We start from the raw sequence: 16,798 nt of genomic DNA, 5'->3' as shown, positions 1-16,798 counted from the left end.
TGTAAATAACAAAGTATAACTGTATACTCTTATATAACGCCTACATATAACTATGACCTACTGAATGTCTAATACAACACTCCCCAGAGCTATATTTATTCTCAAAAACAGTCTCAGTAATTTGCAGATAGCTGAACCATTTCCACTCCCCCTCGGAATCTGTCTCTGATGTATTCAGTGCTCTTCTGCTACACTTGTCACTGTCACAACTGAGTGCAGCACACCAAATCTTCGTGGTGGTATTTGCATCTCTTTGTTGCACAGATATTTTCCCAGCTATGCTGCATAAAGGCAAAGATGGTTTCTGGATCAGGTGGCAGAACCAACATTTGAGGAACAAGATGTCCCATGCTATCGATCACCCATCTGTTGACAGCGGCCACCTAAAGATACTGAACTGTTGCATGATTTCCTGTCTATGAATTATAATTTACACATTTCAGGTGCTGCCTGAAGGGGATGGCAGTTTCTGACTTGTTTTGGTGTTCTTAGCAAAAACTTGTAGCACACATTAGCCAGAGATGCTTGCTGACTGTACTGCAGTACAATAAAGATACCTGTTAGCCAGAGGCTGCTGATTCTGAAAAAGCTGTAATTGGGTTGGACCTCAGGTACCTACCTTCAAATCTTGCTAGTGATCCTGAGCAAGGACTATTTGATTCAGCTACTGCTCGGTTCTTTGTTAACTAACCCTTCTAGACTGTCATATCATCTTGAGCATATCTGCTCTTTGCCCTGAAAACTGCTCATGCTGTAGGTACTGGGAGCAAGTTTATAAATGACAGGTCATTATATGTAACGACCAGGTGACAATCTCTGTTCACACTCCACAATTCAGTCACTGAGAAGAAAGTTTGCAATGTTAGATTTATTTTTTGAATTTGATATCATCTGCAAGTGTTGCTTTGGTAATGGTGTGAACAGAGTAGGGGCTCCGAACGTCTTGCATTTGGACATTCCCCCTGTGGGCTCTCTCACCAGATTTGATTGATTCTTCATTTGCATAATGGTCCCCCACAATAGCAGTGTATGGACATTGCAGTCTGAGGACAGTGTGCAGCAGCTGATCAGACAGCTCCCCAGTAGTTTTGCACTTGGCAGTATCATTGCACACCATCAGCAGAAGCATCCCGAGTTCAAGAATAGCTGACGTTCGCTCATCAGATGCTGGTAGCTCAACCATTGACAGATTTTTCTCCAGCCAAGACAGTATGTTGCTCTTTTGAGTCTTTCTTAGAGATTCACCCAAGTTGAAGAGGGAAAGTGGGACAGGTGCCAGCTCACGTGTCATCAGACCCTGTATATCAACATCTCTGGACTGGGCAAAAAACCTGTCAGCTTGCTGAATATCTGACGATCAATAGGTTTCAGAGTAGCAGCCGTGTTAGTCTGTATCCGCAAAAAGAACAGGAGTACTTGTAGCACCTTAGTTTTGTTAGTCTCTAAGGTGCCACAAGTACTCCTGTTCTTTTTGACAATCAATAGTTATCGCTTGTGCTGACTGCTTCTTCTTTTGTTTGATTGTTTTGTTGAGACTACCAAATTCTTTGTGATTCCTCTCTATGAGCTCAAAGAGGTCTCCCTCGCCCTTTTGCAGCCTCCTGGTTACAAACAGCTTCATTTATCGCATGCCAGTCTCTCTCATCATGCACAAACCTTCTGCACTTCCAGGTGGGCCCACAGTAGATGTTGCAACATTCACAAGTGACTGTTGTGTGGGCTTGTTCCAGGTTCAATGCTAAACGGATTTGTCATTCTTTCAGTCACTTTTTAATACTTTGGACAACAATTTCATCTGCAGCCATGGGTTTTGTAGTAGCTTCTTTGTGGAGATCGAAGGCTGAATTCCACACCTTTGTTTTGTCACAGCTGTTACAGCTGCCTTAAAACATGCAGTGAGGTAATCCTTGGTCAGAGCCGTATCTTTTGTGCAAAGATGCTGATGATTCCTACAGTCCTTGTTCAGAGATTGCTCAATGGCCATGTCACGGTGTAAGTACCCCATTGAAGAGTCTGGCAGTCTGGTACCTTGCTTCCTGACTATCAGCTAGGGCATGATATATATGTGGCTTCTCCTCCTCCTCCAGAGATCTGGCTTCTGCTAACACTTACACAACCCATCTGGCATATTTCATATGACCACACTGTCACAGTGGGATCATCTCTGCAAATGTCTCAAGCTCCATGGACTTGTTATTGCCTCTCTTTGCTGCTGTGTAATCCATCAGTGGTTGGGAGCAATGTGTTACCTAGTTTTCCCAGGATGGAAATGTATCTGAACAGTTTTTCCCTTGGGTCAAGTAAGTGTCCATGAGCTGGTGCAATGCTTGGGAGCTGTTCATCAAGTCTGCCAGAGCATTCTGTGCTTCCAATCTGTTTTCTCAGTGTGCCTGGCTCCACATCCTCAAAAGCTTCAACGTGTGTTCGAGCCTTCTCCAAGATGTGTCTCTTCTTATATTCTGGGAGAACATCAATGTTCATGGAATTGCCAAGTGCCGCCTACTTCAAGCAAGTCATCACCTCATTCATAAGTTGATGGATTCTAATGCCATGGCTGTATGCCTTCCCTCTTAGAGCATGGCTGAAGCACCATAGACGCTGTATCACCCATGAAATTTGCTGCATGATGAATGCCCCCCATCTTAAGGTGGTCATTGTCAAATCTGTTTTGATTCCTCCATTTAATCAACAGTGCTTTGCAGTAGATTGCTTCACCATACACGACACAGGTCCAGTTTTGGCTCAGAGAGTGGAACATATTCTGAAAACATTTCATCCTGGTGTGCACTGTGTTAACATCAGTTGCCTGTGAAGGAGTTATTGGACAGTAGCCAATATTCATAAAATGTAAAATAGCAATTTTCCCCTCTCAAATCAATCCATGCTACAAAGAATGACAATTATTTTGATAAATTACATTATAAAGTACAAACAAGCTCATCCTGTCATATGACTACAGACTTTTGCTTTAACTGATGGCAAAAAAGTATGTGAAAATGCATAAAGTATATCACCTGGGGCTAAATATTTCCCATTTTTTCCAAAACAGTACTACTTTAAGTACATAGCTTCTAAATACAATTGATAATGCAGCTATCTGCCAATTTTGGTCAAAATCAGACTATGTTTCTTCGAGTTATGGCCCTTTTTGCGATTTAACAATTTTTTTTGAATGGATGCCTGAAAATGTTTATACATTACATGATACAGAAAAACGGCACCACTTCCACCATCTACGCCGCCCTGTTGACGATCACCAGATATGTGCCTAGGCTGTGATAGCAATGACATTTTTCTAGCTGATGGGTTACCCTAACTCATTAACAAGACCCCTTTATAAATCTGGCTAGTAGACTATCAATAAATAGCTTCCCTGCGTGGCAGCCCAAGGAATCTCTGCAGCAGCTGAGACTAAATGCAATTTCACAGCCCTAAATAAATCATTCCCTCTTTTGCATAGTCATGAAGTGTCCCACGAGGTTTGCCCTGGGCAGGGAGGAAGGGGCGGGCAGGAATGCCTCCAACAGATACTAATGAAAAGGCTCTCAGAGAGAGCTGCTTTTTCATGTCTGGTATACATCCTTGGGTCTGCATAGCACGACTGACTGATCCTGGGGAATGAGGCAGAGCTTTGCTAATATAGTGATTTCCTGACATGGAGGTCATGGTTAGAAATGTGAGAGCACAGCACCCACATCATGGGTCATTATCCTTCGGTAGCAGTTCAAATCAGCTCAATTTATAGGTTCAAACAAGCCTTTTCTAACTACCAGACCTAGAACTCCATCTGACAAACCTGGCTGGGTTCTTTCTGCCTCTTACATGCATCGCCCAGAATAAGGATTCAGAACCAGAGCTTAGATGACAAGTTTGTAGAGGATTCATTAGGCAGAAGAGAATCCAGTTTGTTCTGCACCTGAATGGGCTTCCAGGGATTACAGGAGTAACATCTTACTTTTAATTCAGCACATTAATAGGACAGAATTCATAGAGAGCTAGTAGGGGCATTAAGTGGACACCAGTGGAATTACATGCTTCAAATTTAGGCACATACCTAGTACCTTGCTTAATCAGGGTCTAAGCACAAAGGTATAAAAACCATTTTTACATCATCCCTATAGTGACTCTAAACTATGCTTTAGCCACCTGATCTTTAACTCTAGTAATAATACATAATAATGATCTTATATGGAAAAGGATCTTAATATGCTTTACCAATAGATTCACAAACTGCATACAGTAGAGCAGGGGTCGGCAACCTTTCAGAAGTGGTGTGCCGAGTCTTCATTTATTCACTCTGATTTAAGGTTTCGTGTGCCAGTAATACATTTTAACATTTAACGTTTTTAGAAGGTCTCTTTCTATAAGTCTATAATATATAACTAAACTATTGTTGTATGTAAAGTAAATAAGGTTTTTAAAATGTTTACGAAGCTTCAATTTAAAATTAAATTAAAATGCAGACTCCCCCTGGACCGGTGGCCAGGACCCGGGCAGTGTGAGTGCCACTGAAAATCAGCTCGCGTGCCGCCTTTGGCACGCATGCCATAGGTTGCCTACCCACGCATGCCATAGGTTGCAGTAGAGGAATCATTTCAGTGATCACTGAAGTGTAGCCTTGTTTGGGGTGAAGCACATCTATTTAACAGTGTGCAGCCATAATGCACAGCAGTTAAGAACAGGAAGTAAAGTATTGTGCCCCTTTGAAACTGCTGGGAATTTAGGCAGGCTAAAAGCATCTAGTACTGGCCACTGTGAGAACCAGGATAGTAGACTAGACAGACCTCCAGATAGTCTGTTTGAGTGTGGCAACTCTTGTGTTCCTGCATGGAGACGTTGCTTTGCATGTGCCTAGTCATGCTGGCTACTTCATGGATCTGTATTATATAGGGAGGCAGGGAGGCTTCACTCCACTCTGTACCATGGTAGGGACTCAAAGGATAGTGAAGTCAGACAGCCAGAAGGTGAGGGTGCAGGGCGAGGAAATACCTGCACGCTAACCCTCTGTGTTCAATGCTCTGTGGATAAAAAGGAATCAGGCCTGGCTGAGTGAGGGGGAGCCAGGGAGCAGCTGCTCTCTGTGCTGTTCTGCAAGAGAATTTTCGTTGCAAATTGCTGCAGAGACCACTGCTGTTCAAGGCAGGACAAACTTCCCCGTGGTGGCTTACACATGCCATTGAAGAGGGTGGGAACACATAGATGGTGGATCCAGCTAATGGGAAACTGCCATGCTGTCAGTGCAGGGGCAGGCTGGGAGGAGTATGCAGCTAGGCAAATCATATGTCCCGAGATCTCAGGGAAATGGCCAGGTGTTCCCTGTGACTTTTTGGTAGCATGGAATCTGCATGCTACACTCCCAGCTCTTTGTTCATTCCCGTATGGCCCTAACTTCACGTCTCTTTACACTCTGAAGCTGGGATCTCGGACTGTACGTCCTCCCATTCTGCACTTGCTCATGTCCAAAGTGGAGGACAGGCCTGTAGTGATCAATGAAGCAATCACAGATCTACCAAAACTGACTGTTTGAAGAAAAATCCACTGTGTTTCTGAAGTTGCTTCGTATTCACTTTCTTTCTGCAAAATCTGAAGAACTTTTTAAGCAGCAAGTATTGGTGTTTTCTTACCTTTGTCCTCAGCGATGACCTGAACAAGTTCATAATCCTCGACTGGGTCAGCCTCCAGGTTGTGTTTTGACATAGCTCTCTGAATGACAGCAGGAGTCTTGTCTTGGCTAGTCAACTGGAAAAAGAATTTTGCAATGAGGATTTTTTCTTCTTCACTTTACTTATTATCTAAACATTGTAATTGATGTATAAAAGTCTGCTTTGACTGCATCACTGGGTCTAGGGGTGAGTTTCCCAAAGCACTAAAAAACTATTGCCTCTTAGGAATTAGATAGTAGCTATTGGTGGGCACTAAAATGTGTTACTTATGACTTTTTTGAAATAATTTGTTTTATGCAGGAAGATAGATACTGCATCAACTGAGAGATCAGAAATAACATAATCAGCTCCCTTGAGCAAATGTGTTGAGAGATGAGGTGTCATTTGTACTAGGCTTAAAATTTCCACATAAATAATTTCTCCATCTGTTGCTCATAGGCAGCAATTAATTTGGAATCTAAGGAGGTAAATACTTGCTTTGAAATCTTGTGAAGATTTTTTGGCCTTGTACCTAGTTTGCAGTCTGCCGTGGAAGTGTCACTTGTTCTGAACTAACTGAACTAACAGTATTTGGTCCTGCCATGAGGACAGGGGACTGGACTCAATGATCTCTCGAGGTCCCTTCCAGTCCTAGAATCTATGAATCTAGGGCCTCATCTGAAGCACTCTGAAATCAGTAGAAAAATTCCTATAGTCTTCAGTGAGATTTGGTTCAGGCCCATAGTTCACTGTTCTTTGCAGCACCTGAGGGATCAATTCCTTTAAAAAAAGGTGTCCTGCAAGTTGCAAAATATTTATTTGGTTCACCCATTCAAAATATATATAAATAAATACATGGAGTGTTTGTTCCATGGCTTGTGGATGAGGCATAAGTGAGGTATGTAAAGAAGTCAACATAGGAAAATGGCCCAGTCCAGAGAAACACTGATAGCATCAGATTTCAGAGTGGTAGCCGGGTTGGTCTGTAGTGGTAATGAGGCCAATGTAATCAGGGTGGCCCATTTCAAACAGTTGACAAAACTAATTTCCCCCTGCTGATACTCACACCTTCTTGTCAACTGTTTGAAATGTTTCAGAGTAGCAGCCGTGTTAGTCTGTATTAATTTGTTAGTCTCTAAGGTGCCACAAGTACTCCTGTTCTTCTTTTTGTTTGAAATGGGCCATCCTGATTACATTGGCCTCATTACCACTACAAAAGTGATTTTCCCTCCCTTGGTATTCTACTGTTGAGAATAGCCCACTTCCACCTTAATTGAATTGGCTCGTTAGCACTGATCCCCCACTTGGGAAGGCAACTCCCATCTTTTCATGTACTGTGTATTTATACCTCTCTACTGTATTTTCCACTCCATGCATCTGATGAAGTGGGTTTTAGTGTTAGTCTCTAAGGTGCCACAAGTACTCCTTGTTGTTTTTACTGATAGCATCATCAATAGTGACATTTACAAAGTGTTGTTGTACATGCTTTGTTGTATATGCTGCCACCAATCCTAGAGCCTCTAAGTCTTGTCAGTCCCTGATATAAGAGACCACCATGAAGGCTGCTCTCTTCTATGTCTCTAGCTGTATGAGATCATTCCATCAACTGGGATCCCCGGACATAACAGAGTCCCAATCATGACCACTCTGCTGCAAGCTGGAATGAGGGAGTGATAAAGAAGCGACTATAGCAATCCTGTGCCATCAGAGCATTGCTTAGATCCATTAGCTTTGCTACCACTTTGTGCCAGCAGCAGCTGCACGGCTGCACATCTGGTCCACGGTTTATGTCTTGACAGTTTCCCTTTAAATGGAAATGTTTCACAGAGGATCATCTATACCTGGATGAGAGGGATTCCAAATGGAGCTATAGGATGAAAGCATTGCTGCACACTTGCTAGTAGTTTTCATTATAGAGGGAACACTGCTCAGTTCAACAGCTTGTCAGACCTTCCATTGTACAGTCACTAGTTTCAGGGGGGTACTGAGAAAAAAAAAAATTCCCTCCAGGCAGAAAGTTGGCACATGCAATCTCAGTGAAACCTGCCACATTCCTTCTTTGAGTTTCAAACCTCAAGTATAAAAATTTGTTATTTGTATCTTCCATCCCCCAAACTAACACCGGAACTGGTTAACATTTTTCATTTGGAGAAAATTGGGATGAAATTTGAACATTTTTCACAATGAAATTTTCAGAAAAATATTCTTATATTCTCAGTATTTTTCCTTTTTAAAAATTTTCATTCTCAATTTTCCTTTATTGTTTTTAATTATTTATGATTTGGGGAGAGAGGGGGGTTCCATTTGCCATTTTGGTTTTCTAGCTTCAGGGCTTCCTTTCCAGTGCCAGTTTTGACTCATCCGCTCAATCATGTGATGAGATTTTTTCAAAATCAAAAATATTTATTTTTAAAAATTTTAGTCTTTGATACTGAAAAAAGTGTTTTTATTACAGTTGTTGAAAATCTCTGGGGAAAATTTTGATAAACTAAAAATAGATCAGTTTCCAAAACCCATACAATAAAACCCTGTTTGAAATTTTCACAAGACTTATTTTGATTTTTCTACTAATTCTAATAAATACAAATAAAACTTTGAATTTGGGACAAAGATTATGATTAAAATCCAAATATCATAATGATGGATGCATTAGAAGTAGATTCGATATGATAGAAGGATATTGTATTATAACACCACCTTACAATTATATGCCCTTTGAGATCCCTATATAGCTAAGTGCTAGGTATTGTTTAAATAACATCTTTCACTCAAAAGAACTGAAACTCAAGAGGGATGTGTGTGGGGGGAGGAATGGGTGTGTGGAGCAGTGGGAGTGTCCACTACTAAAATGCAGCTATCGCTAAAAGTGGAATGCAGTGCACATTTACCACTAGCATGACACAACAATTTGGGACAAGCAATGAACTGGAGCCAACTGAAACCACAGGGGGAGTTCAGAAGATGGAACATACTGTGAATACTGGAATGCAAGAATCAAGGGCATGATGTGGCCCTTAGCATTTAAAATTTAGCTGCTTTGATTTGCACCAAGGCTGAGACCTTGCATATAATTGGTCACCCTGAACAAAAACATCTCAGTACTAATAAAAACATTTAGCTCTTCCACATCACTGACCATGATACTCTTGTACATATTGCCATTGTTGTCTTCTATGCTGATCCGGATGATGCACATGTCTTCGTTCTGCTGGTTGTAAACAGGAGGCAATACTGCTGAGGTAATGGATGTGACAGAAATGGAGCGCTTGTGGATCTTGGGATTGGAGGTTAAGGAAGGAGGGGGTGAGATAGTGTTGGTTAAAGATGACACCCCTGAGGAAGACGTGTCCATGGAATGGATAGAGGAACAAGAGGAGGAGGATTCAGAGAGCTAAGTAATGAAAAAAAAAATAAGAAAAAACAACATACAATTAGAAACATGACCATGGAATTGTCATTTCCAGGGTGGGGGAGGGGCGAGAGAGGCACAATCAGGAATTCAGTTACTGTAAAATCTATGCCAGGTTTCTAAAGTTCTTAGTGGCATTCTCACCTCTGCAAGGAGTAATCTGACAATTTACTATTCACATTAAAAATCTTCCCACCCGCCAACCCTGTCCGGTATGGGTGCTGCTGGACTCCACTACTATATACCCTTTTCGTTTTCTGCTGCTCCTTGGAGAACAGACCAGCAGGTGGCAGCAGATACAACGAACCAAAGGAAGTTGTGGGATGCCAGACTACAGACGGAAACTGGTTTAGGAAGAAGCTCCCGAACAGCAGGGGTACATCAACAGAAATCAAAGGGAAGTGGGCTCTTTTATTAGGTGAAACACAAACAGTCAAATATCCCCAAAACACCCTTTTCCTCACTGGCAACTCAGCCTTTGATTTGAGGGTAGCAGCCTGGTGCACTTAACACTCTCTCTGATTAGCTGCTGTCACGTCTAACGAGCATTGCGGTGGGTGAGAATAGGACTAACTATATATATGTATATACACATGCTCAGACTATGTTTATAAAGGCCAAGAGGATAACTGTTCTGGTATAGAACAGAGTTCCAATGACCATCGTGGGCCGTAAGAAGGACAAGGGGCAGCTCTGCCCTTTATACTTGCATGCAGTGGCATGCGGCAGCAGAGGGGTCTTGAGCCACCCAATGGCCACCAATGGGTGCCGCTGAGGGAAAAAGTTTCCGAGGGCCGTGCACTGGGGGCACAGACACAAGAGTGGAATGCACATGTGCAATCACTCAATGGACTCTTACACTGAAATAAGAGAGTCCACAGAGTCGCTTGCACCAGTTTGACTGAAGCAGTTTAATTAAACCGGTGCAAGTGTGTGTGTAGACAAGGCCTCACTGTTGGTTTTTCCCTTCTCCAATTCCTCTCTGATTGGCTTCTCATTTTGATATTTTCTTCTCTCCTCCTGCCATATTGGTGGAGTCTCCCCAGGGCCTGCAGTATGGGCAGAATCTACCTTACTGTGAATCATTTACCCACACCTTTTTGTGTCAGTGCGGCTACCCACTTCCACACGTCCCCAGCTTCCCCTGCACAGTGCTTTAGGCTTTGTCTTCATTGCCAAAAACTGGTGTGGTTTTACAGCAGAATAACAAATGCACATTAGCTATCCTGCTGTAAAATCCTAGTGGAGACAAAGCACAGCAGTTTTACTGCATGGCGAACTAGGTGAGGTCAACCACAAGCAGGGGGATAGTGTTGACCTCACCTAGCTCCCTCACAGTAAAAACCACAGGAACCTTCCTCTTCCAGGGTTTTACAGCAGTGTAGTTAATGCGGGTGAGCTATTGCACTCTAAAAAACCCTGCCTTTTCTGAAGTGAGGACATAGCCATTTTCACCATGCTGAACCACTGGAGGCAGCTGAACCACTGGAGGCAACTCTGTAGCAGAACCAGGGGCTCAATAGAAAGACCAACCACCCTAAGGCTAAGTGCAGATGAGCTCATTCAACCTGAGAAGTTCCAGGAGGAAATGCTTGTGGCTGGTTCCATTCACCTCCACAAGGCTTTGCCCCCCTGGTTTTTAAAAAAATGGAGAATGGAAATCCTCTAGGCCCTTCCTCTCACTGCCATTATCCTATCCGCTGGGCCTTGGGAATACCGCAAGCAATCTGATATTTGCACACACACTCTTCAGTCTGTTGGTCCCACTGCCAGGAAGCCAATAACCTCCCAGCATAAACATGCCATTACAGACAGCTCTGTCACTCCCACAACTGGTGTGTTGAGAGAGACAGATCTAGTGCTGTTACATGGCCACATGACTACCTAAAAATCCCTCCAGACCCCACAAGAAAAGCTGATCCCAAGAAATTAAAAATGGTTCCCCCTGTGTACATGCTATAGATCTGGCAACACCCAAAAGCTGCTCATAAAAGGAATCGTATAAAAAGCCTGACCTGGATCTTTTCTACTTTCATCACATCTATTTTTAAGGATACTCCCATTTCCTTGAAAGTAGTGCCTTTGTCAGTTATAAGAGTAGACATGAGTGCGCAATGCAACTGAAATTTCAGCTATTGCTTATACTAGAAGGGTCAACTATTCATCAGGGGTATTCATGCTGCAAGCCTTCTGAACTAAGGGTCTACACTGTACCTTTTTCTGAGGCTCATCAGGAGTGTCTATGGGGGTGATGCAGACTTCTTCACCCTCAGAGTGGTTCGACTCACACGATGATACACTGACAGAATCCATGCTTTCACCAGAGCTCCCACTTGGAGTAGATTTGGGCTGCTCTTTGGTGGGTGTGCTATTGGTAATCACATCTGCTCCCAGAAACAGTCTGGCAAAGAACACAAAATATACCACGTAAATAAGACAACTACAGAATGTTGCTGGACTGATCAAAGAGATGACACTTGATTCATGTGTCCAGTGTGTTATTTTGTTTCTCAAGTGGTCTGGTGTCCTGGTTCCATCCATATTATATTTAAGATTTGCCATAAGAATTCCTTAAACACCAACACATTAGTATCCCAATCTCTCTCTCTCATAGATTCATAGATTCTAGGACTGGAAGGGACCTCGAGAGGTCATCGAGTCCAGTCCCCTGCCCGCATGGCAGGACCAAATACTGTCTAGACCATCCCTGATAGACATTTATCTAACCTACTCTTAAATATCTCCAGAGATGGAGATTCCACAACCTCGCTAGGCAATTTATTCCAGTGTTTAACCACCCTGACAGTTAGGAACTTTTTCCTAATGTCCAACCTAGACCTCCCTTGCTGCAGTTTAAACCCATTGCTTCTGGTTCTATCCTTAGAGGCTAAGGTGAACAAGTTTTCTCCCTCCTCCTTATGACACCTTTTTAGATACCTGAGAACTGCTATCATGTCCCCTCTCAGTCTTCTCTTTTCCAAACTAAACAAACCCAATTCTTTCAGCCTTCCTTCATAGATCATGTTCTCAAGACCTTTAATCATTCTTGTTGCTCTTCTCTGGACCCTTTCCAATTTCTCCACATCTTTTTTAAAATGCGGCGCCCAGAACTGGACACAATACTCCAGCTGAGGCCTAACCAGAGCAGAGTAGAGCGGAAGAATGACTTCTCGTGTCTTGCTCACAACACACCTGTTAATACATCCCAGGATCATGTTTGCTTTTTTTGCAACAGCATCACACTGTTGACTCATATTTAGCTTGTAGTCCACTATAACCCCTAGATCCCTTTCTGCCATACTCCTTCCTAGACAGTCTCTTCCCATTCTGTATGTGTGAAACTGATTTTTCCTTCCTTTTCCTCTCTCTCTCTCTCTCTCTCACACACACACACACACACACACACACACACACACACACACACACACACACACACACAGAGAAACACTCTCCAACCACAGAGCCAGAGTCAGGGGTAATGTACTAGGTGGTGTAAGTTAGACTCCATTACAGTTATTTAAATCAACTGACCAATGAGTAATTAATTTGGTGTAACTTACACACCAATGAGCCGGAAAAAGGTAAATTAAAGTAAGCCTACTTCAGCTCACACATTTCTACACTCTCCTGTTAGTTGCTTTTCTTGCTTCTTTTCTGACCCCTCTGACATGTGAATTACATCATCTTACAATCTCTTGCACTCAGACTTGGGGAGTGGGGCAAAATTCAGAAGAGAGATTAAGGGTTAAGACACATCAGTGAGTGGGTGGGAATCTAACCGAACAAAAGATTCAAACTAAGCCTACAAATGCCAAATTCATCCCTTGTGCGACTTTAATGACTTCAACAGGGTTACACCAGAGATTAATTTCCCTCTAAGACTCTAAATGGATATAATTTATACATACAATGAGAAGGCCAGAAGAAGGTGTAAATTACATGATTTTATATTCTTGGAGATTCACTTAAACTCACCTCTGAGTTTGGGTCTAAGTCAGTCTAAGGAGTCTAGAGGGAATCTAATTTGGTATTACAATATGTTGAAGGGGTGAGGCAAATTAAGTTGGGTGCTGACAAGGCATCTCATCAGTGGACAGAACCCAGAATGGTGCCACATAACGTCCAGGGAAGAATTATGCCAAGCACTATTATTTTGCAAAATATATTCAGATTGCAGGTACCACAATTTTTAAAACAAAGATTACACAGCAAACACAAATACCTCAGCCTAACTATTCTATGCTAATTTATAATACAAGAGCTACACTGAAATATGGTGGGAAACAGAAGGATAAACCCAGTACTCAACAGTGACACTTACCATACACAGTTTAGGCACAATGCCAGGGAGAGAGAGTTAGAGAGACAACTTGATTCAGACACAGCAGCTTCAGTCTCCAACTCTGCCATTCCCACACCTCTTCATAACCAACTCCAAGGGACAAAACCAAACACAAACACCTTCCTGTCCAAACAGCTGCCCTGATCTTATGAGGACCAGAACTGACACACTCAGCCATCGAGAGTCTATTGCTGAGGATCCTAGATTGCCACAGAGCTTGCATGGAATTTATGTTTGTCCACTGTTCTGAGGAACCCAGGTGAAAGACCAAGGCAGGAAAGGAGGAGTTAATAGACAGGTTTCGTCTTCATATTAATTCTGATGTTGGCTGTAAAATTCATCTTCTCCTCTTGTCCTGACCATGTCACCCCTCCATGAATATTTTCCTGCCTTCTCTTATATCACGCTCACCTTTGAGGTTCTACACATTTTTGCTGAGCCCACTTGATTTCTGCTCCCATTTCCCCATTTTCCCTACAGTCCTTCAGATTCTCTCTCTTTATTGTTTCCTTTCCCTAATCTTTGTCTCTTTAGCCAACTCTTGGCTCCATGCTCTTTCTCCCCTCCCCACAATCTTGTGCTTGAATTGCTAAGCAATGTTTCCTGATCATCTATCTGAACTAGACTGAATGTTTGACTGGTTGATAGTACGTACCTACCTTACAGGATGATTTTAGGGTTGCCAACTGTCTAATTGCACAAACCCAAACACCCTTGCCCCGCCCCCCATCCCACCCCTTCCCAAGGTCTTGCCCCATCCCACCCCTTCTCTGAGGCCCCACCCCTGCTCAGTCCATCCCCCCTCCCTCTGTTGCTTACTCTCCCTCAACCTCAATCACTTTCACCGGGCTGGGGCAGGGGGTTGGGGTGCGGGCTCTGGGCTGGGGGTTGGGGCAGGGGTACAGGAGGGGGTGTGGGCTCTGGGAGGGAGTTTGGGTGCAGGAGGGAGCTCAGGGCTGAGGCAAGGGATTGGGGTGTAGGAGGGGGTGCGGGCTTTGGGAGGGAGTTTGAGTGTGGGAGGGGGCTCAGGGCTGTGGGTTAGGGTGCGGGAGGAGGTGAGGAGTGCAGGCTCCGGGTGGCGCTTACCTCAAGCAGCTCCCGGAAGCGACCGGCATGTCCAGCTCCCAGGCTCAGGGGCAGCCAGGTGGCTCAGCACACTACCCCTGCCTGCAGGCACTTCTCCCGCAGCTCCCATTGGTCATGGTTCCTGGCCAATGGGAGCTGTGGAGTCGGTGCTCGGGGCAGGGTTGAGGGCAGCTCAGGGAGACTTTTTAATTTTTTAAATAAATAAATTAGGTGATTCTAATTTTCATGTTAAAATTCTGCAGAAAATTTTTGCACATACAATAAATTAAACCAACTGTGGGCCTCAGTCTGATCTCATTTACTCTGCTTTTGCACCGGTATAATTCCATTGTATTTGGTGACGTTATTCCTGAGCAACATCAGCGTCACTGAGTTTATAAGTGGGCCCTAAATTTGTTACTTCTCCTATACCCCAAAAAGGCTGGTAACCACTGAATGATTTGTTTGTAATCTTTTTCAGCTGTAGTCATCATAAGTATTACCTGGAACAATAATTCAATAAACACTTGCAGATGTAATTATGAACTTTTAGCTGACAATGTCCCTTTAAAGTGATCAGATTCCCTGCCAAGTTCCTCGTCTGGTGGAATACATTTTTCTTGTTTGATTTATTCAGGTCATTCCTCTACTAATTCACCAGATTCCATTACCCCTTCTGTCATACTCACAAGCTGAGTCTCTTCACCATACTCTTCCGAGGTTTCGGTGATGTGGTGTTAGTGTCAACAGCTGCTTCTATCTCACATGAGAGGCCATAACTACAACAGGGAAGATTTATTTATTTGAGGGAGTTAAATATCATTTTATCATCATGCAAATATGGCCTCAGACTAGCAATAATTTAAAGAGAGAGATATTCAGTTACTCCAGTTTCAACAAGAGATTACCGCAATGCAGCACAGAGAAACATCAGCCTGCACACATTGTACCTTGAGGAAAGGAGTATTTGCTTTTTTTTTTACAATAGTTTAAAAAGAATTCAAATGTGTTTTTTTGATCATATTAACTATATCATAAAAGCAATCTCAGAAAAGGGATTATATATACAGTGCAGGATGGGACTGAACACTGTCACTCTGTTTAAGTTGAAATCGGTGTCCTTTGACGATGAATTTTATAGTACTATGAAGTATGTATCATAGGTTCACACCTCTAGGTAATACTGAGTGTATATATGTATGCACACACACAGACTGACAGACATACAGGTCAGACAAAACACACTATAACATTTTAAAGTTGAAAACCAAATTCCCAATCTCAAAACTAACTCCTGCAAAGTGTTAACCAAGTTTTCACCAGCTGTGTGCTAAAAGGCACACATACATGCTGTATCCTTGATTTACAGTATATTTAAATTACTATGAGACTATCTAAGCCAGATATAGGTCATACACATAGATGGGAGGCTGGACATGAAAAACATGCCCCCTTGAGTGCATTGATAGTCTCACCTCTCCTCCTCTGTTAACAGCCGCTGTCTCCTGAACCATCGGATGAATTTTTGGTCTGGCGTCATGCAATAGCTATTACAGGAAGATTGCAAGAGCTTAATTTGGGCAATTACTTCAAACTCCTAAGGAAACAAATAATCAAATAGGAATTTTAATTAGAAATCAAAACAAAGCCAAATACAGACTCATTCACATACAAAGCAAGGATAAGTGGGCAGAACACATGCACCAATAACCACAGGACAAACTAAAGACTGCTTCATTCTTAACTGGATACCCAGGCAATTTTAGACACCACAAAGCAGTTTTTCAACAACAAAATCCATCTTTTGTTTTCCCAAACAGGTTTTGGGTTTTTGCAAGTTTCATCAAAGCTCCACAGGCTAAAATATGGACAAATAGGACAATCTCCCAACACCAGGAACTCTGCCTTTCAGTAGGACTGATTTTGAGAGAGACAAACTCTAATGTGAGTTTAGCACTGGCATAAGATGCCAGAATGACAGTGCTGCACACTGAAGTCATAGACTAGGGACATCATGGAAAATAGCAGTGAAAGCTTCCACATACTGTCCCACTCAGATGCCTCATCCCTGACCCAGATGGACCACCCTTAGAGGGAATTCATTCTCTGTGCTTATTCGGTCCTTACATTGCTGAGACTACAAACAAGGGTGTCCATAGCGTTGACTGATGAAGAAATCTGCCTTCCACTGCCTTGTACGTTGTGCAGCCATTTATACTTGTGTAATGTGAGTGTGACATGCTAGCCCTGGTGTGAACGAATGGAGAATTTGGATTTGGTATTGTTTTACACATGCTTTGCTGAGGGGTAAATTACAGCACAGGGTGGAAGGCAGGGCAG

At 42.8% G+C, this 16,798-nt stretch overlaps 1 protein-coding gene across 2 annotated transcripts in view; it reads right to left on the bottom strand.

Annotated features, from left to right (window-relative positions):
• RGL1 (ral guanine nucleotide dissociation stimulator like 1) overlaps window positions 1-16,798 on the bottom strand; it is a 105,166-nt gene that overhangs the window by 3,344 nt on the left and 85,024 nt on the right. For both annotated transcript variants that reach the window (XM_054037455.1, XM_054037456.1), the window contains 5 exons: window positions 15,934-16,055; window positions 15,148-15,237; window positions 11,266-11,452; window positions 8,779-9,033; window positions 5,625-5,739 (listed from right to left, as the gene is read on the bottom strand). In XM_054037455.1, the coding sequence (XP_053893430.1) occupies window positions 5,625-5,739; window positions 8,779-9,033; window positions 11,266-11,452; window positions 15,148-15,237; window positions 15,934-16,055 (769 nt within the window). The remainder of the gene's footprint in view (window positions 1-5,624; window positions 5,740-8,778; window positions 9,034-11,265; window positions 11,453-15,147; window positions 15,238-15,933; window positions 16,056-16,798) is intronic.

Source organism: Malaclemys terrapin, chromosome 8 (genome assembly GCF_027887155.1).
Source record: "Malaclemys terrapin pileata isolate rMalTer1 chromosome 8, rMalTer1.hap1, whole genome shotgun sequence".
Classification (NCBI taxonomy): Eukaryota; Metazoa; Chordata; order Testudines; family Emydidae; genus Malaclemys; species Malaclemys terrapin.
The sequence above is the reverse complement of the archived record's forward strand: the minus strand, read 5'-3'. Positions and strand labels throughout refer to the sequence as shown.